The sequence below is a fragment of the Pseudochaenichthys georgianus genome, chromosome 15, assembly GCF_902827115.2.
Source record: "Pseudochaenichthys georgianus chromosome 15, fPseGeo1.2, whole genome shotgun sequence".
Taxonomy (NCBI): Eukaryota; Metazoa; Chordata; class Actinopteri; order Perciformes; family Channichthyidae; genus Pseudochaenichthys; species Pseudochaenichthys georgianus.
In genome coordinates, this window is record NC_047517.1 from 22331922 (window position 1) to 22353806 (window position 21885).

The following is a 21885-nucleotide window of genomic DNA, read 5'->3' on the forward strand; positions in this document are numbered from 1 at the left end:
TTTAGAAGGGAAGATATGGTCATTTGTTCTGGGAATGTCATTTTCGAGCCTGAGACCTGAAAAACAGGCGAGGCAGGGCTTAACAGGTTAAATCAGAGATATCCAAACTACGGCCCGGGGGCCAAATGCGGCCAGTGGTCCATTTTGAATTGGCCCGCAGCAAATTCTAAAAGTATAATGGAATATGCTTCTTAAATATATATATTACACAGTATTAATGTTTTAAGACGCCCACTTTTCAAATCAATTCTGTCAAATAAAGTTGAAAACATTTTCAAACAAATCATAGTTGATTTAAAAAAAGCACAATAACTGATTTACATAACAAGCCTGAAATAGACCCTTCCTATTTCCCCTTATTATAAGCAATCTGAGGTTTCTGTTTTAAGGAATGAGTTGCCACCAAAAAAATGAAACCCTATGGAAAGCTGTGATGAAGCATATTCAAGTATCAAGCATAATTTACCTACATTTGATTGATTTTGTTAACTTATAACTTAACTTATGAGGCAATATACCCGAGGGGCCCAGCCTTTTGTATGTTTCTCTGTATGTGGCCCTCCGTGAGTTAAATCATTGAATGAATGAACGAATGGGTGATTAAGAGTGATGGAGCATGTCTTAGGTTTAACAACTGCTTCTTGTTTCGACAGGGATTTAAAGAGGAGATCGATGGGCTGCAAGAGGAGCTTGAAGTGGTTCGAGCACAGGGTGAAGAGCTCATGACTGCCTGCGGGGAACCTGATAAACCTGTGATAAAGAAAAGTCTTGATGAGGTACTAGAGGACATTCCAAAGCAGCAGAGTTTTTCTTCTAACTGTCTATGCTGTTTTCTGTGGTTACACATGGCTTATGGTAAAGTTACCCGATCACTTTTCCAGGTGAACTCAGCGTGGGAAAATCTGAATAAGACTTGGAAGGAGAGAGTAGAGAGGCTGGAAGAAGCCATGCAGGCTGCCGTGCAGTTTCAGGACGGCCTGCAGGTATTATAATCACTCCTTCACTGTGTCTTTTAAAGAATTCTCTGAAAAAATACAGAGTAAGGCTTCTGAAATTACCCTGAATCTTCATGTGACTCATACAACTTTTTCATTACTGTTATTTGTTTTTATTGTATGCCTAATTATATAATTGGTAATGGAGACATGCACATGCACTTTAGAGTTAAACACACACAAGGAGCCAGCCAGATTGTAAAACCCTTCTTTTATTGCCCTTGATGAAGTGATACATGTTATGAGACCTTTTTAAATTTGAAACAATAAACAGCAACCACAGCGCTTCGCTTTATTTCGCTCAGACTTCTTCTCATGTGTATGAACTCTTTTCCTGGTTTGAAAGAAAAAGTCCTCTCCAAGACTATTTTAGTTTGACTGAAAACACACCTTTAAAATGTATTCAAGAGAAGAGCTTCTTTCTAATTGTTTTGTTTGTGTGCGTACTTTGTTACATGATACTATTTACTTCAGACCAATTGTACTTGCATAACATGACGCTAGATGTGAAACATGACTCCCTGTGTGTGCACTAACTTTGTTTTCTCTCAGTAACAATGGTTTCCCACCCTGTTCACAGGGTATGTTTGACTGGGTGGATATTCTGGAGGGCAAACTGGATTCAATGTCACCCGTAGGCACAGACCTGGAAACTGTCAAGCAGCAGATTGCAGAGCACAAGGTAAAGTCTTGTAATTTTGTTTAAATAATTAACAGCAGAATATTTCTATAATTCCCTTCCGCTATGTCCTATGTATTTATATCTAACTTTACTCCTGTACTCAGTGCTACAGAGTCTCTGCCATAACCACAGCTGTATTAATATGATGATTCATACCTTCCCCAGTTTGTATTAAATCTCTGCTTCATAAAGTTGTCACATTGTCCTTAATGCTTGAAAGAGCATAGCCTGGTTTGGATGTATTGTCCAACAAGCTTTTGTATTTCTGTTGACTGATTGGGTTGTACCACTGTATGTTCCAGGAGTTCAAAGGAGAGGCGTACCAGCTGCAGATCGAGATGGAGCGCCTGAACCACCAGGCCGGTCTCCTGCTGAAGAAGGTGACGGAGGAGGCCGACCGATTGGCCATCCAGGAGCCAATGTCTGAGCTCAAAATGCTCTGGGACAACCTCGACGAGAAGATCATCAGCCGACAGGTCGGAAAAGGGACACATGTAGAGGGGAAGCTTTATGCACACACTTTATGTTCAATGGGGCAATATGCGCTTTAAATAATTGTATGAGCAATGGCAGAGCGGATTTTGTGCACCTGCCCCAGGATTCAGGATTCAACATTTAATAGGTTCATATTTGGCCTACGGTACGGTACACCCTTCCAACAGGTTTAGTTAAAATCAGGCCAGTATTTGTTTTGTTATCCCGCTAACATTCAGACAAACAGACCAACAAACATGACAGAAAAGAAAATAACAACACTAACAAACCAGTGTTACAAACTGCTTTAAATCTACACATAGAAGACAGTTATAAAATACAAGAAACAGTTTAAATAACCTGGCAAGCATAAGGAAAAGTAAATAAACCAAAATCACATTTTAAAACTGTATAATTAGAAGAAGATATTATAAGAAAGCCATTGTGTGAAGATACATTTTCAAAAGTGACTTAAAAGGCCTATACGCTGTTTGAATACAGTATGCAACGCTCTATGAATTACATTTGTATGACATTAAGAGATCCTACTCTTGGATTAAAAACAGACTCAACTATGGATCCATGGAATATGTTGTAATGTTTACATGCCAGTGCTTTCACACGCTGTAATATCTAATGGTTTAATCTGTTGTTAATTCAGCACAAACTGGAGGGAGGCCTGCTGGCTCTGGGTCAGTTCCAGCACGCACTGGACGAGCTGCTGGCCTGGATGAGCCACACCGAGGAGCTGCTCAGTGACCAGAGGAAGACAGGAGGAGACCCCAAAGCCGTGGAGATCGAGCTCGCCAAGCATCATGTACGGCAAAAGTGCAAATTCATGTATTTGTAAATGAGCATCAGAAACACATCAAAGAGGCAGTGGATGTATCGCCCTCTATTGTTTGTTCCAAAATTAACTTTTACCCATGTAGATTTAAATGTGTCTTTCAGATCCGTCCACCCAGTATCTAATTTGTTCTGGCTGTTTTATCTCCACAGGTTCTACAGAATGATGTGTCTGCTCACAAGGCGACGGTGGAGACGGTCAATAAGGCCGGTAAAGACCTGGTGGAGTTGAGCGCTGGAGAGGAAGCTTCTAGCCTGCAGAGCAAACTGGAGAACCTGAACCAGCGGTGGGAAGAAATCCTGGAGAAGACGGATCAGAGGAAGCTACAACTCAAGAGCGCTCTACTTCAGGTATGAAAAATACTTTCACTGTAACTTAAATCACCTTCATGTCATTATTCAATGTTTAATAAGCCATGATTGATTATTTTCTCCCAGGGTAGCAAGGAAGTTATGTGAAAGTCATAAATTGTTTTTGGAGGAGTGATCCCTCTCTCTGCCCCCTCCTCATTCCTTTTTTTTTTATCCTGTGGAGTTTCTATTCATAACTTTGACTTTTAGGAGCATGCTTTGATGTCAGGGGGGATAAGGGAAACATAAAAATGTTTTGGATTTATTTTTGAATGTTAAGAATGTTTAACATAACACTTAATCTTGACCAGGTTTAAAAGGTTTTAAAGAAAAGTGTTCTTATCAGAAAATTGCCACAAAAAAAAAACATGTATTATTATTTATTTGTTATTTGGTGAGCTTTAAAAGTTCAACCATTTTAACAGTTTATTTTAAATAAAAGTGACACTTTCTAATTATTGAATTTCTTATCAAATGCTTTATTTAATTAAATGTCTTAGTTTATACCGCTGAATACCGCAAAAACCCACTACTACTGCTAATGAATGTGAGGAATTAATAACTCAGACATCCTCCTCTCACCCATGGGATGCGAACAATGAATGTGCGTGACACCTTTTGTCCTGACTCAGGTTGTATTGTGTTGTAGGCTCAAGGTTTCCATGGTGAGATAGAAGATATGCAGCAATGGCTGAAAGACACAGAACGTCAGCTGTTGGCATCAAAGGCTGTGGGAGGCTTACCAGACACGGCCCGGGAGCAGCTTAACGCCCATCTGGTATGTGTTTAACATTGTGAAAGGCCGCATACAGATAGCAGGCTTGGAAGGAGACGACGATGTCTTTCCTGTGTTTTATCTGAAGTATGAAAATTAAATGACATTGCAAAATACACTGCTTGCATCCCCCTGCAGAAGATGACACAGAGCCTTTTAAAGCGTGTCGGATTGATTTCGCCACGTCTGACTATAATGAATTTAGGAATGTTTTCCCTCCTTTGTTTTCCTCTCTCTTTAATGGAAGAGACACTTTCACAACAAACGCCCCCTGAAGGAGCTCCAGTAATGAGGGGGCCAAAAACAAAGGCATTAGTTGTGGGAACCTTTCCTCTAAGAGTGTTATTTTCACAGCATTGTTGTACTAGAAATATAAAGTGAAATAAATATTGTGCATTAACCAATTACTTACACACCATTCAGATCCTCCTGTTCTGTCTGACACTGAAGCAGATAATGATTGTATTACTTCATGAATTTGACTTAACAGACTGTACATGGTTTGTCCTTGTTTGTCATGCTTTGCTTTTTGTTATTTTGTTCATGTATGTATGTAAGATGTTGCTTTTGTCGGGACCCCCTTGAAAACGAGATGCTGCATCTCAAGGGGTTCATCCTAATAAATACATTTCTATAAGAGCTATAATTCATTATCTTTGACAATGGCTTCCCTCGTGTCATTATGTCATGTTTTCTTGCAGGAGTTGTGTTCTGCCTTGGAGCTGAAGGAGGATCTGTATCAGGAGTTGATGAACAAGGGTCAACAGCTGCTTGCCATAACACCCGAGGGTCCGGACAGCAACACAGAACAGGACCTCGCCAACCTAAAGGACAAATGGGACGCCGTGCAGGGGAAGGTTGCTGAGAGAAAGGTATGCAGTGGAGAGTTGTGGCGAAGACATACAGGGCTTCACTGTTGTCAGCTTAACTATTCCTACTGTAGATCCCCAGTGAGAGACCACTGACACACACTTGAGCTATGACTCGGTATGTGTAAGCCTGTAATCCCGGTGCTGATAATGAATGGTGTAAAGATGGCGTGCTGGCACAGACACACAGGATGCGGTTACACTGTAGATCAGAGCGCTCTGAGTCAGCGTGGAACAACTGTGGTCTGTTACAGTGAAGACTTGTCAAATGCAAACAATGAATAATAGTGCTAATCAAGAAAAGTAACAGTCATCGGTCACTATGTTGTTCTTGTGGGAATCGTATTGATGTTATTCCCTTGTGACATTTTCTCACTTTTTTTGCTACAATAAATAAACATCCTCATATAAAATGACTTAAAGAATAAGCTTCTCTCCTTTACCGCTCTCTATCCAGATATGGAGCTCCTTATATTCTGCCGGCTTGAAAGTTTGCTGTAACATTTTTGCTTTTGCTGCCTATTTACTTTGGTCCTGTTCCCAGAAATATAGAGTCGAGTAAATCTTAGAGCCACACAGACTTGCAGCTGCTGGCCCACACTCTCTTCAGCAATGTGAGACTTCCACAGTCTAGTGAGCACAAACACGTTTGCCAAGCATAAAATAGTTTATTCAAATAATAGCGTAAGTAGGGTCTATTAACCTCTCTCTTGCTTTATGAAGCATTCTTACCAATAACTCTGCAGGTTGGTAACGTCATTACCATTTCCAGCCACGTGATGAGCCTGTGCCAGTGGCCTTGGCTGTAACAAATGGATGTTTCCCTCATTGAATTAAAAGCTCGTCATTCCCCTCTTGCTCCACCACCAGCCTCTCCAGAGATGTTAACTTCCTCTGTGTAATTAGAGGTCATGTTCGGCACAATTGAAGTGTAATAGTTTTTTCCACTCCTTTTTATCTAGTGTTGTGGCAACCAAGCGGTTTGTTTTCAGCAGCAGGATATGGATGATAATAGTGCGACCAGACGACAGGATTGTTTCCATGTCTGTGCATAACTCCTGACGATGTGTTGTTTCTGCAGGTGAAACTAGAGGAAGCCTTGACGCTGGCCACGGATTTCCATAACTCTCTGCAAGACTTCATCAACTGGCTCACCCAGGCCGAGCAGACACTGAACATGGTTTCCCCCGCCTCCCTCATCATGGACACCATCATGTTTCAGATTGATGAGCATAAGGTATTGCTTGTGCAGAGAGGAGGGTTTCACAGCCTTGAATTATTAAATATGTATAATTATGTAATGATTGCTTTGATTCTAAGTGGACACATTTTTATGCAATTCCATGCTTTAATCCAGACGCTATATAAGATAAGATAAGAAGTACTTTATTGATCCCAAGTTGGGAAATGTTTATGTTGCAGCAGCATTAAAAGACATGGCATTCTACAATAACAATTACAAGACTAGAAATAAACATTTCAAAATGTCATCTCAATAGCAATAAAATAGCGATAAAAAAAAATGAAAATATACATGTTGAATTATAAATGTTCAGTTAGAAAATATAAAGCAGGATATTATATATACATAATATCAGTGTCTTATAGAAAAGGGCAGTTTAATTTTCCTCATCATCAAGCCTACATCAATGTAATGACTCCACACTGTTTGTTCATTCAGAACAAAGCTCATTAGCCGATCCATAACTCTGCTGTCAAATAAAAAGCCTGTTTCCTCTTTTGGTATTATAATAATAATGCATTACATTTTTTATTAGAGCGCTTTTACAGGTGCTCAAAGCGCTTTACAATTACATATTACAGGTAGGAAAGGTAGCAAAGGTAGGTATTATAGGGTGACATATTGTCATTACTGTGGACATTACCCACAGGAGCAAATGCGGGTAAAGTGTCTTGCCCAAGGACACAGCGGCCTGACGCAGTGGCGGCCGAGGCGGGTTTGGAATATAACACCTGAACTAACCCCCTCTCTCCTCTGTGTGCCGTGCAGATGTTTGTGACAGAGGTGAACTCCCACAGGGAACACATCATTGAACTGGACAAGACAGGAACACACCTGAAGTACTTCAGCCAGAAACAGGATGTGGTGCTGATCAAGAACCTGCTGCTGAGCGTGCAGGGCCGCTGGGAGAAGCTGGTGCAGCGGTCTGTGGAGCGAGGCCGCCTGCTGGACGACGCCAGGAAGAGGGCCAAACAGGTACTGTTCTGTGTGTATTCATTCAGGGGTTTGAAATCAGCTTTGTTCAGAGGTGGGAAGTAGTGGAGTACAAATACTTTGTTACTGTACTTAAGTACATTTTTCTGGTATCAGTACATTACTCCACTACTTATTTTTCTGACGACTTTTTACATTTTGAACACAAATACCTGTACCTTCTACTTCTTACATTTTCAAAACAGGTTTGTTACTTTAGTTTTAATCTACGTTTGGTGGCGTGATCATTATTATTTAGAGTCATTGCCTGCCTATTGATTTTAACACGATCCGTGTGTCCATCATTTCCTGGTCTTCTCTAAAGAAGAACACTTTGTAATTTTGCCATTGTTCAGCATCGAAACATTCATTAGCTAAAATTGACATTATTGTTCTATTAATAGTATTATTATTATTAGAGGTCAGTTACTCTTTAAAACAGTTGGTAGTTATGGGTACTTTTTACTTAAGTACATTTGGAAGCCCACACTTCTTTACTTTTACTTGAGTAAAGAAGTTTAGTCAGTACTTCTACTTTTACCAGAGTATTTTTAAACTCGAGTATCTGTACTTCTACTTGAGTAAAGGATGTGTGTACTTTTGCCATCTCTGGCTTTGTTTCACTGCTATGGCGATACAGTATGTTTCATTGTTATTGGAAAGTTCTGGAAATACTATATCAAACCTGATCATTTTCTGGCTGGAGATTATTACAGTGTTTTATTAATGTGAGCCTTTCCTGTTTGAACAGAACACTGCCATAAATCAATTGACATCATACTTTTTTTTAAATGCCTTGTTTGTTTCTTTAGTTCCATGAGACGTGGAATAAACTGATGGAGTGGCTCGACGAATCTGAGAAGACTTTGGACTCAGAAGTGGAAATTGCAAACGATCCAGGCAAAATTAAGACACAGCTGGCGCAGCACAAGGTGACAAAGCATTGTTTTATGATAATTTAGTTCCAGTTAAAATAACCAGGCCCCTTTGACGATAGAGTTTCATTCATTTAACTGACACAGGTCAGAATAATTAGACAGTATGAGTATGTGGGAGTTGGAAGCAGCAATTCTAACTGCAAAAAATATTTATTGGAATTACAGTATCCACAAAAAGCATCAGTCGTGCATTCACCCGCGTTATACCCCACCCACTCCTCTCTTGTTCTCTCTGCAGTGTTATGCGGGGATATTGTGCTAATCCTACATAATCCCTGGATGGAACAAATGCTTTTGGATACTCTTAATCCCAGTGACTCTAAATTTTTGACCCGTTGTTGGGTTTCCCATCACAGAATACTGTCTCCTTAATCTTACAACACACACAGATTAGGATACATGGCATGCCTTCAGTAGAAGGAAGAACAAGCTGAGAAGGTTCACTGTAACCCAGCACATCTAAAGCATGACATCTAAAACAATCCAGTGAACTTGACTTTTCACTTCAGAGCTTTTTCATTTAAAACCCTTTTAATTATTGTTTTGGAGGTAGCAGTGTTTTGATGACAGTATTTCTCATACACAGGAGTTCCAAAAAGCTGTTGGCAGCAAACACTCAGTGTACGACACCACCACTCGGACAGGACGGGCCCTGAAAGACAAGACCTCCCTGCAAGATGACAACCAGAAGCTGGACGACATGCTGAGTGAGCTGAGGGACAAATGGGACACTGTTTGTGGGAAGTCAGTAGAAAGGTAAGAAATAATTTTCCTGCATATGTTTTAATAACAATTGAGACTATAAGAGATTCTTCATTCACTGTGATTGATCTGTGCTCTCTCGCAGACAAAACAAGCTGGAGGAGGCCCTGTTGTTCTCGGGACAGTTTACAGACGCTCTCCAGGCTCTCATTGACTGGCTGTACAGGGTGGAGCCTCAGCTGGCTGAGGACCAGCCCGTACACGGAGACATAGACCTGGTCCTCAACCTGATAGACACCCACAAGGTAGGAACAACAGCAGACCACACCAACGCAAACTTCAGAAGCATAACAGTTTTCGCTGCTGCACTGACCCCACCCTTTCCTTTTATCACTCATAGTTTATTATCACAATAGAAGATAAAGGGCACTTGAACCACACCAGGGTTTGACTCATATCACAAACGAGCTAGCATTGTAATGCCTATCCATTCAAAGTCCTTGTTCTTTGAAGTTTAGTATAAAGAAGTTATAACTCCACTACATCGGCAATGGAAGTACTTCTGTTTTCTAATGCACTAACATCTGTGAACTTTTGAATTAGATTTATGTAATCCATTAGCACAATTTCCCTCTGGACTTTTTAATTTAAATAATAAATACAGAGAAGCACTTTTACTTCCCTCTCATTACTTATGGATCATATACTGTATGTTCTTAACTTTGTTAAAGTGTAAAAGATTAGGTGTACTCTTGCCAAATTGAATAAGACATGGGGACCTTTGTTGGTCCATGCTAAGGGGTGGTTGTTTGTTGCTGTTCCAGAAAAACGGATTTCTTTGAGTTTGTTGCAAGTTTTACTTTAATTATGCCTACTGTATATCTTCTCTTCTCCATTGTGTGAGTCATGCGTTTGTTTAATGCTGGATGACAAAGATCTACATTTCTGTTGGGATTTTTATTTTGATATTTATGTCCCCACAGTTCAGTTTCCTTTTCTTTGTACGTTATACGTGACTTAATATTGAAACTTTGAAAAGCAACTGTTATTACAGTAAAAAGTGTAAAAACATAAACTTGCTTGAATGCGTAGACTGTATATATAGAGCTTTAAATACACAAATATTAAACTTGTATATACTGTATGTTGTATATGGGTTCATGTAGTTTAACTGTGTCCTTCTCTGATTGGTCGCTGCAGGTATTCCAGAAGGAGTTGGGAAAGAGGACGGTCAGCGTTCAGGCCCTCAAACGTTCAGCCAGGGATCTGACGGACATCAGCCACCATGACTCGTCCTGGGTGAAGGTGCAGATGCAGGAGCTGAGCACCCGCTGGGAGACGGTGTGCAGCCTGTCGGTGTCCAAGCAGGCGCGGCTTGAGCAGGCGCTGTGCCAGGTACTGCGGAGCTACTGTTGGTACGTAGAAGGTAGAGTGTGTCTGAGAGCTGGCTGATGTGTGTCCTCTCGCCGCAGGCTGAGGAGTTTCACTCCACCGTTCACATCCTGCTGGAGTGGCTGGCCGAGGCCGAGCAGAGTCTGCGTTTCCATGGCAGCCTGCCTGATGACGAGGAGGCGCTGCAGACGCTTATCGAACAACACAAGGCAAGCATGCAAATATCTATTTTTCCCTCTCAAACTAAACTTTTTATGACTAAATTAATTAATACCGTTCACATGCTGGCATCTTTTGAGTTTATCAAGATTCAAAGGTTTTATTATCATATACACATAAGCTACAGTGTAGAAATGGCAATGAAATTCTTCTAACCTGAGCTCCTCCAACAATGCAGCATATATAATAAAATACAAAAATACAAATAAAAGAATTGTGCAAGAAGTCTGTATACATGTAAATAGAATATGTACAAGAACAGAATATGAAATTAAATAATGTACATTAAGACGAAATTAAATCCGGTTTATTGCGGTGATAACTATTTGTATAAATAAGTAGAAGGTTGCTTGAATAAACAGTTTGTTAGTAGATGTTATATTTCATTCCCACAATTCAGCATTGTAGATAAATAGGCTCTGACAGCTGTCTGTGCTGAGCACCAAGTGTGACCTTATCTTTTAGGGCCCTCTGGATCAACCTCCCTCAGGAGGTCACTATTATCTCCAACAATAAAAACGTCATGAGCAGTGCTTCCTTTTAAGTTTGCCAAAGAGAATCCAGATAGAAATCTAATCTTGTACCCATTTGCTATTTTTAAGGAGTTCATCAAGAAACTTGAGGAGAAACGAGTGGCTCTAAATAAAGCAACCAGTCTGGGGGAAGCTATTCTGATCATCTGCCATCCAGACTCTATCACAACCATCAAACACTGGAACACCATCATTAAAGCTCGTCTTGAAGAGGTCAGTGCACAGCTGCATATATGCCTATCGTATAACTTCCTGCAGCCTTTCCCCACACAAATCACTAAATGTAATGCCTCATCACACGAAAGGAATTGCTGTATCTCTATTTAGTGTGAACAATGTGTTTAATGTTACTGTTACAGGTGCAGGCGTGGGCGCGGCAGCACCAGAAGCGGCTGGCTACGGCTCTCTCTGAGCTGTTAGCCACTCAGGAGCTGCTGGAGAATCTGCTGACCTGGCTCCAGTGGGCCGAGACCAACCTCAACGATAAGGACAAGGAGCTGCTGCCACAGGAGCTGGAGGAGGTCAAAGGCCTCATAGAAGAACACCAGGTAAAGAAAAGCTGTAGATAAACAGAACTAGTGTTGTTATGACTTGATTGTTGTTATTGACTGTAAGTGTACATTTACTGGAACCATACTTGTTGCTTTTCCCTGCAGGCATTCATGGAGGAAATGACCAGAAAGCAACCAGATGTTGACAAAATCACCAAGACACACAAAAGGAAGGCTGCTGTGGAGCCCCCTGTCCAGTCTCACATCCCTGTGCTTGACAAAGGAAGAACTGGAAGTATGTACCCTATAAATGCCCCTCAGAGAGCATGACCTGAGCCATCTGGCCCTGTTGTTTCATCACTGCAGGGTGACTCCACATCCTCATCATGTCCATTTTAGCACCTGGAATGATGTCAGTGCTTATCTATTCCTGCTCATAACATGGCTAGATCAAAGTCACTATAAGGGTTTTTGTCTTTCACTTGCAGGAAAACGCTCTCCCACACAGACGATGTATGCGTCAGCAACGCAGCCTCCCATTGAGACCAAGAACCCGCGGGTCAACCTGCTGGTCAGTAAGTGGCAGCACGTGTGGCTGCTGGCTTTGGACAGGAGGAGGAAACTCAACGATGCCTTGGACCGACTGGAGGAGGTAATCAAACACTCAAGATTTACACAGACAAGAGTTGTCATTGAGTGTGGAAGTTAAAGCCCATTCAAATTGATTTCTTAAACAAAAGATTGAATCACAATGGCCATTCCTACACAGTTCTTCAACCATGTATTCTGTATTTATATGTACCTAAATAGTTAATTGGATTTTTATATTTTTCAGATTAATTTAGATTTGAAAATGTATTTTGTAATTGCAAGGTATATATATATATATAACTATTTAGGTACATATAAATACAGATATGCACTTACAAAATACATTTTAAAATCTAAATTAATCTGAGAAATATAAAAATCCAATTACAACAATAAGAAATAAATAAGAAATTCTGAAAGTTGTGTTCATATCCCCCTTTATTGTTTCTGTGCAGTTGAAGGAATTTGCCAACTTTGACTTTGACGTGTGGCGGAAGCGCTACATGCGCTGGATGAACCACAAGAAGTCTCGTGTCATGGACTTCTTCCGCCGCATCGACAAGGATCAAGATGGCAAAGTGACCCGACAGGAGTTTATAGAGGGCATCCTGTCCTCCAGTAAGTGTCCAACATACAAACTCACATTAAAAAGCATGTACCCCCACCCCATTTTGTAACACTTTCATGGCTCTCCTGTAGAATTCCCCACCAGTCGTCTGGAGATGAGCGCAGTGGCAGACATATTCGACAGAGATGGTGACGGATACATTGACTACTATGAGTTTGTGGCAGCTCTTCATCCCAACAAGGATGCTTACAAACCGCTAACAGATGCTGACAAAATTGAAGATGAGGTGATAAAATCTCTCATGGCCAGAATTTCTGAAATGTATATCTAGATATTTATATCTAAAGAATTGTGTTTCAATCAAATGTGTTCTCTATTTGTAGGTTACAAGACAAGTGGCAAAGTGTAAATGTACAAAACGATTCCAAGTGGAGCAAATTGGTGCCAACAAATATCGGGTAAGCAAATTTGAAAGAAAATATTATTATTAGCAGATGTTCCAATAAACAGACACACACTGCCTTAAAATGTTTTGAATACTAGCAGGTAAGTTCTTCAAGAAGTGCCAATACGTTGTAAAATCTAACAGTTCTTATATTCTTTTATTGTTCCTCACACCCCCAGTTCTACCTTGGAAACCAGGTACATATGAACGTTTGTTACCCCTCTGTTCGGTGCCTTAGCAAGCCTTACGTCTTTTTTCATTTACCATGTTTGCTTTCTAATGAACCCTCTCTGCCCAGAGTCCTGGCTAATGTTTACAGAATGAAACTCAGAAGTAGAGTTAAAGATCTATGGCCGTCTGATGTAATCCACGAGGATCATTGGCCTAAGATGCATTTTCAGTCTTACGTCAGATTCAAAACATGTATTTTTATTATTTATTGATATACAGTATCTGCTTTTGAGTTTCAGATAAACAATATAACAAGCCAATACCATTTCAGGCCTTATCTTTTATAAGTCCACGGGCATAAACTCATCTGCTGGGCAGCTTGGAAAATAATGCTTTGTGTGCTTGCCTTGGGAATGATTTACAAACATGGCTGACATATTTTTTGTGTTACACTCACACTGTTGTGAATGATTTAATATGAACTATTTACATAGTCAGGTTACGATGATGATTTCAATGAATATATTGTTTTTCATTTTACCGACTGAGTTACTATGTGTTGACAAATTGCATGTTGCAGTGTCAAACTCATGCTTGCTGAAGCTTATTTGGATTCAGATGAATAATGGGAGGTGTTAGTAAGAGGGGCATTCGTGTTGCTTTATAAAGTAGTTTGTATTGATGTGTCACACAACAATTATTAATTATAATAACTCTTTTGACAGTTTGGTCAGGTCCAATGCTTACATGACTCCTTACTCGGGGACGAGACATTAGCAAACAGGGAAAATCAAAATCTTACCCCCCACCTACCTGTTGCAGTTTTGGAAAGCTGTATTCTGGTAAATGGTTATTCTTAAAATATGTCTTGTGCCTCGTTTTTCTCCAGATCATCATCACATTTTGATCACTTAAATCACCAGTGGCATTAAATCATTATACAAATCATAAAACGTTTTTACCAGTTGAAGAGACTTCATGAGTTAATAGGCACTTAGCGGAGCCTCATCAGTGTTTGGTCATGTCTACGTGTCACTGTGATGGATTATTAGACGGAAATGATTCGAAACCATTCCTCATGTTTATCCCGTTGTGTCATTGGAGCTAGCTGCATTGGATCCGCATCCTCATCAGTGCATCCTGAGCTTTTGATTCGTAGTCTTAGAAAGTGCTGGATTGCGGCAGTTTGCTGTTTGTCTGCTTGATCATGGTGTGGAATTGTTTTTGACAGAAAGCATGCAGCTGTGATTGTGAATGATGTCTTTGTGCTAATTCTCATGGTCTCATCCAACTGGCGGACTTCTGTGTGTCATCTCATAAACCTCAAACCATTCGCATCCATCACATGCTCACCTGTTCTTATGTTTGCTGAAGGCAAATTATGATTCTCTAGTGCCTCCTGCTGGTGAAATAATGTGCCTTCAGTTAATGTTTTCTTCACAGGCTCGACCTGCAGTTCAGGCAGCAAACTGAAGCCATACACTGATTAAAACCACACGTGTTGGAAAATAAAGCCACACATTCATTTTTACATTAATATATTCCACTGCTGTATTTATGGGAACCCAAGAACACTTGAAGAAGAACAATTATTTTGTAGGTAATTTGGGTTAACATTTAAAATGTATCCGTTAAGTGTTTTATTTACTATGCAGCATGTCAATACACTGCATAAGCTAACATTCAATAAGCTATAATCTGTGACAGATAACAGTGTAGAGCCTGGCTGATACTAGCCTGAGTCTACTATTTCATAGAATAAATAATCATATGATGCAATAGTAAAATATCAGTCCCCTAAACTTCACAAAAAACATGTACATATGTGATGATGGTACTGTTTCTAAGTTACCAAAAGGACTCTTTACTTTTTTGTGTAACTTTGTGTCTTTATAGATCAAATTGTATACACAAATACCAATACAAAGCATCTGCTGCAGGCCATTATTAGCTAATAGTTTTGTCTCAACAATAAATGAGTGGCTCGGCATGAAATGAGGCTATGTGGGATGAATGCACTCATAAGGTATATTAGGAACAACACATTTGATCTCACACAACAGCACACTCGCTAGAAGAAAGCCAGTTGGATTGCCTTTTTGTGTCATTTGTGTCTTTGTGAATGAGAACTAAAAATACTTGGGTCATAATACTGTTTGTGTAAATCTGTGCAACATAGGAAGGAAATCAGAACTAAAGTGGACGAAAACTTTGATGATTGTTTGATTTGTGCCCGAAGATTTGAATTGAAGTCGTCACATTTGGTATTAATGTCATTCTCCAAACCAGTCTGGTTTTCGGGGTTGCACAGCTTTTCACCTGCAGTAAAGAGTGTTCATGCGGAGGTCAGCAATTTCACACTCCCCCTCTCTGCCCCCCCCTCATAGTTTGGAGACTCTCAGCAGCTCCGGCTCGTACGGATCTTACGCAGCACTGTGATGGTGCGTGTGGGAGGAGGCTGGATGGCTCTGGATGAGTTCCTGGTGAAGAACGACCCCTGTCGAGGTAAGTTCAACAGTTCCCAACAAAAAGCCACAATGCAAAATACATGCATTAAATACTTAAAAGTGTACACATCAAATGTTGTCTCATGTATCCTTCCGTAGTTAGTTACTCTTGATGAAGATCATGATTGTTATGAAGATTATTTTGTGAATTGTTCAGCAGATTGCAAAATGACAGCCCCAATGTGCGGTAAACTATAATTCATATTGATGTGAACTGATTTGAAATCATAAAAACATTTTAGTGTGATTACATACATTACCTTAGATTAAGACTTAAAGAGCCTGTGACAGCCTCCCAACAACTGTTGTGCAATGAAATATCGGGCTACTAGTAATCTCGAACCGTCAGTTTAAAAAAGAAGGTGCGATACCGTTCCGATAAATATCAATAATTTCGAACATCGCGGGGAAATTCCTTCGACTCATTTTGAAGTTTTGGGGGAAGCCGGAAGTGACGTCAATGCGGGAACGCTTCACTGTGCGGCGAGAAAGCCAAACACGGACAAAGTGCATTGTCATTCGTAGAAATTGTGAATTACTGAGTTTAGGCACGTTAATAACGTTGTAATGAAGTTGACTACAGTATATTCATATTTGTCAGTGCTTTCATGTCAATTCGGCGAACATAAACATAAATGATCGTGGTGAAGATGATGATTTAAAAATCGTTTGTTTGAGCCGGTCTGCATTTCCTGAAGAGAAAACAAACCGATGCTTTTTGTAGTTGTAGTACACCAACATGGATTAAACATGTGTTTTTTTTAACCACAATGTTGGGGAAATGAATGGATAAAATGCACGGATTATGATTATTATTCCCACTCCGATCGGGACACGAGGTCTACCGTTTCCCCGCAGCAGATGCTGGGATCCTGAACGGTGCAGCTGGAGCGCTTGGCCCGCAATGACGTCACACATAATTTGGCGGGACTTGAAGAATCCCCGAGAAGATCCAGAATATGATCAACATTGAAGGGCAGACTAATTGATTAATTAATCAAAGTACAAATATCCAAAATTAGTTCAGTAACGATTTTCAATATTTACTCAAATTGATGGGTTTGGATGATGGGGGAAACTCGTGTCACAGGCTCTTTAAGTAACTCATTTTGATTTAGTGATATTTTGATTTAGTGATATTCTTTTCCCCAAAATTACCAGATAAATATTATTAGGTTTTCATTATATAACTGAGGCTATAAAGACAGTCCTATTTGCTTGGTGTCTGATCCATCAAAAGCTTTGGAAAGCCCAATTTTCTATTTGAATATAAGTGGAAGAAGACTGTATGACTGTCTTTTCTTTTGTCTTTTTATATCAGTATGAAACGTCCTCTCTGAGCCCACGTCTTTTGCTCCATGTACTCTTTCTGCTATCTTCTGTATTAAGTATACACCTCTGTATTTCCTGCTTAACCTTCCTCCTGCTGAACATGATATCATTTCTTCTAGTTCATCACCACGGGAGCAAAATGTTGCGCTCGGAGTCAAACTCTTCAATTACTCAGTCTCCGATAGGTTGGCAAATCTCACAATATCTCACCTTGCTCCATGAACCCACCAGTGGTATGTGTGTCTGCACATCCGAGTGTGTACTTCTTGTGTTGGGTATCGTGGTTGTTGTGTGAGCGCTCATCGTGAATGGCATTCTCATGAACTCACTATTAGCTGTCTTTCAGCTAATTTTCATGCATGCAGTTGTTTTGTGTGAGTCACATCTCCATGGGAACTGAAGTCCCAAACAAGCTCTTTTGTCTCTCTGCATGTAGCGAGGGGCTCACAGCCGACCTTCTTTTGCACTTATCAGGTTTGCTTGACAATCAAACAAATAAACCTCATGAGAGTCTCAACCGATGCTTATACTTTTAAATATAAAACTGGACTAACAGCATCATTGGGGAAGAGGATGGAGTGGTGTCTACATAACACAAAACAAAACTGGCAACAGTATTTATTTGACTTTACTTTGTTTGACAGTGGTGATTTAATCTGCATGTAAGACAGTTTGTTTTCAACACAACTGGGGCCAGCTCGGTTTGGTTCATTCGGTGTATTTATGTTTCTTGGTTTTGTCATATTTATTTGGGCTTGTTTTTGGTGTCAGGGTGTTTGTGCAAACTTTAATTTGTTTAAATATTTGAACTATTTGCTTTGCAGTCCAAGCAAACAAGCGTCTGTTTCTGGTTGAGAAACCACACGTTTATTGTAGTAGTACTGCAGCAGTATGGATGAGATGTGAAAGAGCATGAGTCTTGTGTTTTCATCATTTATTCAGTTTTTGATTCCATATTTAGTTTGAATTCATTTTAACACTTTATTTTATATATGTCCCTTATCATTTCCCAGTAATTTGGACATTCCTATTCTATTCTAATTCCTAGTGTAGCCTACAAAGAATAGTAGTTGGAAAATTACGTGTTGGGATTTTATTTCCACGGCAAGCATATATCTGAACGTACAGATTTAAAAACAATTCATAATACAAATTATAATAGTAGATGAATATTGGTTTGGGTGTAAATGCAGCAGTTCAGTGAAATTAGGGACCTAAAGTAGAAAATAAAGTGTTATCTCACTCATCATCATCAACTCTCACAACAATCAATGTTAATATTGTGCAGTCCGGCTAACCTGGAATGTCCTTTCTTAGCTAAAGGCAGAACCAACATGGAGCTGCGAGAGAAGTTCATCCTGCCGGAGGGAACCACTCAGGTGATGGCGAGCTTCCGCTATCGAGGCCGGAAGTCTCGGCCATCGTCCAGAGCAGCGTCCCCCAACAGATCCTGCTCCAGCCAGAGCTGTGCGGTCCCCCCCTGCCCAGCGGTGGCCAGCACACCCAAGGTGAGAGACCCCGCTACGCAGGTATCTAGTTTCTGTCACTCTCTTGGTTGATCACTCCATCAAGATTTCCCTCTCATTTATTCCTTTATTTTACATTATTTGATCACATTTCTTCCTTATTTTTGTGTTTCTTCCATCTGGTGTTTCTCATCGTTTTTGATTTGTGATTCCATGTCTGTGTTTTTTGATTTGCCATTGTTCCCCAGACTCCCCAACACATATGCCGCAATTATGATAAGCCCTGGCTTACAAACAGCAAACCATCCTCTCCTCTTAAATCATCAGACTCCTTTGAGAGCCAAGGTTCATCCTCAGAGGTATAGTCATATACAGAACATGATGTGGGATGCTTCGCAGTCAGGACCCGACTGAAATCTACCACACAATTATCAAATAAAGAGACAAATATAAAGAAATATTGATTTATCAACATTTAGACCAGATAGAGCTCCTAGTTGGTGTATTTGCTAGTGGTTTATATTTCTGATTTAGATGTTCCAATGTATTCTGCATTTGAAACAATGACAGATCCTTTAGATGTTGGTTTAATGTGTTAGAGATTTCAGTTGGGTCTAAAAACATTTAAACTTATCTTATTACTAATTTGCTGATTATTTAATTATCGCCTGACCAAAACGTCGGTCTCATTTTAATGACAAGAATATGAACTTGAGATGTAATCTGAGCATGTGTGATTTTAATGACTTTCTAACTACATGTTTAACATATATTTCAAATACTAACTGCTTCAAATGGATCCTAGGTTGTTGCAAAAATAAGGAATGGGAATTCTTTCTGCCAAATTTCAAACTAACTCAACAACATTTGTCATGTTTTCTTTTAACGTTTAAACACTGTCTCTACGTTGTGCAGTTATCTCTCTTTAAGAACAAGGGAAGTCATTAAAGTTCTTTCTTTTGCAGAGTACACCTGTTCAAGGCAGCAAATTGCGTCTTCCTGGGTATTTGTCAGGCAAAGGATTTCAGAGTGGTGAGGAGGGAACGCTCATCAACGCTGCTGTACTGAAAGCTCGAGGACAGACAATAGGTGGTGAGTAGAGAAAAAACCTCAGCGACTCATCATATTTGAAGAACATGTGTGGAAAACTCGCAGCAAGTGTTTCTGATTTTAAAGAGGGAAAACAATGTTGACACTGATCAAGAACAACCCAATTTGATGTGTTTAAATAAAACATGTTGAGATTACAATAACCTCTTCAGTGGTTTCCAGTCTGTTGAAAATTACGAGTGAGGTGTTGCAAAAACTGCAAAGCGGTAAAAGACAAGATGTATTGCTTAACCTGCAAGGAACGCCTCTTTGTAATGACTAGCTTGTTATCACTTCTGAAAAAGCAATTAGAGACAACCGTCATGGAATATTGAGTATGAATTGAAAACCCTCCAAAATGGCGAGACTAATTAAGCTATTAAATATGATTACTGTGAAAGTAGTACTAAAAACATAATCTTCCAATAAAACCATCTGCCAGTGACATACACTGATACCTTTGATTGTATATTGTTCCGCAGCATTATTTATTGTCCTTGTTTTTATGATTTAGAGAGAAGAAATTCTAGCCGTCCTGGAAGTAAGGCTGGAAGCAGAGGGAGCAGTCGCAGAGGAAGTGACGCCTCTGACTTTGACATCTCAGACATCCAGTCTGTGTGCTCGGACGCGTCTGAGACTGTCGGTGACTCGACCCGAGGGTCGCCTCGTTCTGCATCCCATCAAAAAGGAGGGAAACCATCCAAGATCCCCACTCCTCAGAGAAGAACCACTCCCACGAGCAAACTGGCCAAGGGATCCAAGCGATAGTCAGTGGCCTTCAACCCAAACAACCCAGGAGCTAGTTGCACCCTAAACACGTAACGGACACTGGAGATAACTTAAAAGACTGCAAATGTGTTGAGTGTTATTTAAATTGCTGCGAAGATGTAAAATATTCTGTTGAGAGGTAATATGGTTTAATATGATGTGAGAATGGAATGTTAATGGCCTTGTGAATTTGTTTTTTAATGTATTTTATTTTTTGTGAAATATGTGAAATTGTTTTTATTGTATTTTTTATTTTATTAATGCAAAAACCTGTAGAGGTTTGATGAACACTAGAATATCTGGTAATGACTACGTTATACGGTTAGTTAACATTTCTAAACACACTAATGAAGGGCAACATGAGAGTTACTGAATGTACTGTAATTTATGTTTGCTGATGTTTGGAGTAGAAGGTGCATTATGGTACCATTTCAGGCACTGCAATTATTATTAAGTGCTATGATAAACTGCCAACATGCATTTAAAGGGCAATGCAATATATTACATAAACCCCAGTAAGCACTGCAGAAACCTTTGAAAAAACACTATTTAAGGCAAGTAGCAGAAACCTCATAATCATGAAGCTTTTAAGTCCTGTTTGTTTGTGAGCAGCTGCACTACCTGTTTAGTTCGACCACTTCACAGCGGCTTGTGCGCTGACCTTGAAGAGGTGCCACTCCATGTAGACATTCTCTTGTGCATCCATGTCTATGTATGGTATATTTCGGTAGAGCTGAAATTGTCACTGTATCATTACTTTGTAATAAACCTGCTTGCAGAACGTCACCAGAGGCTGGTGTGGACCGAAGAATTCTCTCTGCTTCGCCTGTTTTAGCTCATTGTGTTAGCAATGCTAGCAGCAGCATTCTTTTGGTGTCACTAAAATGTCATACGTATTGGATGGATTTCCAGGAATGTTCATACAGACAGTCATGGTTCCCAACGAATGAATCCTACTGTTTGGCACTGGTCCTGACACACATTACATTTTTTACATTACATGTCACTTGTTAGACGCTTTTATCCAAAGCGACTTACATACATTCAATACTGTGGGCAATCCCCACAGGAACAATTTGGGGTGAAGTGTCTTGTCACAGCGGGACACAGCGGAATGTTTGACTGCAGCGGGATTTGAACCAGTGCCCCCATGATCCGAAGATCAGCGAGCCACAACCTCCCACACAAACGTCTTAACCATCAGATTGCGTTCGTTTGTACAGACATTGTTTGTCACCGAGGAGGAAACCTTCCTAATGCCAATTGTAACCCGACTTTTTCTATAGCACCATCATCAGGTCTAAATTTGAACATACAGCAAAATAACTGATATCATTACTTTCAACAAGTCAGATAAAAATGTTATTTTTCTTCAATACTGGTTTATGACCTCAAAAAAACAAAGTTCAGCCTCAGCGGTACTTGGTTTGAAAGCTGATAAGCAGAGGTGGGAGTAAGTCCTACAT

The 21885-nt window shown here is 40.0% G+C and overlaps 1 protein-coding gene across 3 annotated transcripts in view; it reads left to right on the forward strand.

Annotated features, from left to right (window-relative positions):
• dst (dystonin) overlaps positions 1–21230 on the forward strand; it is a 104553-nt gene extending 83323 nt beyond the window's left edge. For 2 of the 3 annotated variants that reach the window (XM_034100355.2, XM_034100356.2), the window contains 30 exons: positions 654–776; positions 882–983; positions 1576–1677; positions 1980–2153; positions 2813–2968; positions 3151–3348; positions 3998–4126; positions 4825–4995; positions 6074–6229; positions 7004–7210; positions 8020–8139; positions 8732–8901; positions 8993–9152; positions 10048–10242; positions 10320–10448; positions 11061–11204; positions 11351–11539; positions 11648–11777; positions 11971–12134; positions 12529–12691; positions 12773–12927; positions 13025–13099; positions 13266–13283; positions 13983–14099; positions 15645–15762; positions 17216–17329; positions 18414–18604; positions 18811–18921; positions 19528–19654; positions 20166–21230. In XM_034100355.2, coding sequence (XP_033956246.1) covers positions 654–776; positions 882–983; positions 1576–1677; positions 1980–2153; positions 2813–2968; positions 3151–3348; positions 3998–4126; positions 4825–4995; positions 6074–6229; positions 7004–7210; positions 8020–8139; positions 8732–8901; positions 8993–9152; positions 10048–10242; positions 10320–10448; positions 11061–11204; positions 11351–11539; positions 11648–11777; positions 11971–12134; positions 12529–12691; positions 12773–12927; positions 13025–13099; positions 13266–13283; positions 13983–14099; positions 15645–15762; positions 17216–17329; positions 18414–18604; positions 18811–18921; positions 19528–19654; positions 20166–20419 — 4362 coding nt within the window. In that variant the 3' untranslated portion in view covers positions 20420–21230. The remainder of the gene's footprint in view (positions 1–653; positions 777–881; positions 984–1575; positions 1678–1979; positions 2154–2812; positions 2969–3150; positions 3349–3997; positions 4127–4824; positions 4996–6073; positions 6230–7003; positions 7211–8019; positions 8140–8731; positions 8902–8992; positions 9153–10047; positions 10243–10319; positions 10449–11060; positions 11205–11350; positions 11540–11647; positions 11778–11970; positions 12135–12528; positions 12692–12772; positions 12928–13024; positions 13100–13265; positions 13284–13982; positions 14100–15644; positions 15763–17215; positions 17330–18413; positions 18605–18810; positions 18922–19527; positions 19655–20165) is intronic. The other variant, XM_034100357.2, reaches the window with a different exon arrangement.
• Positions 21231–21885: the final 655 nt, after the last annotated feature.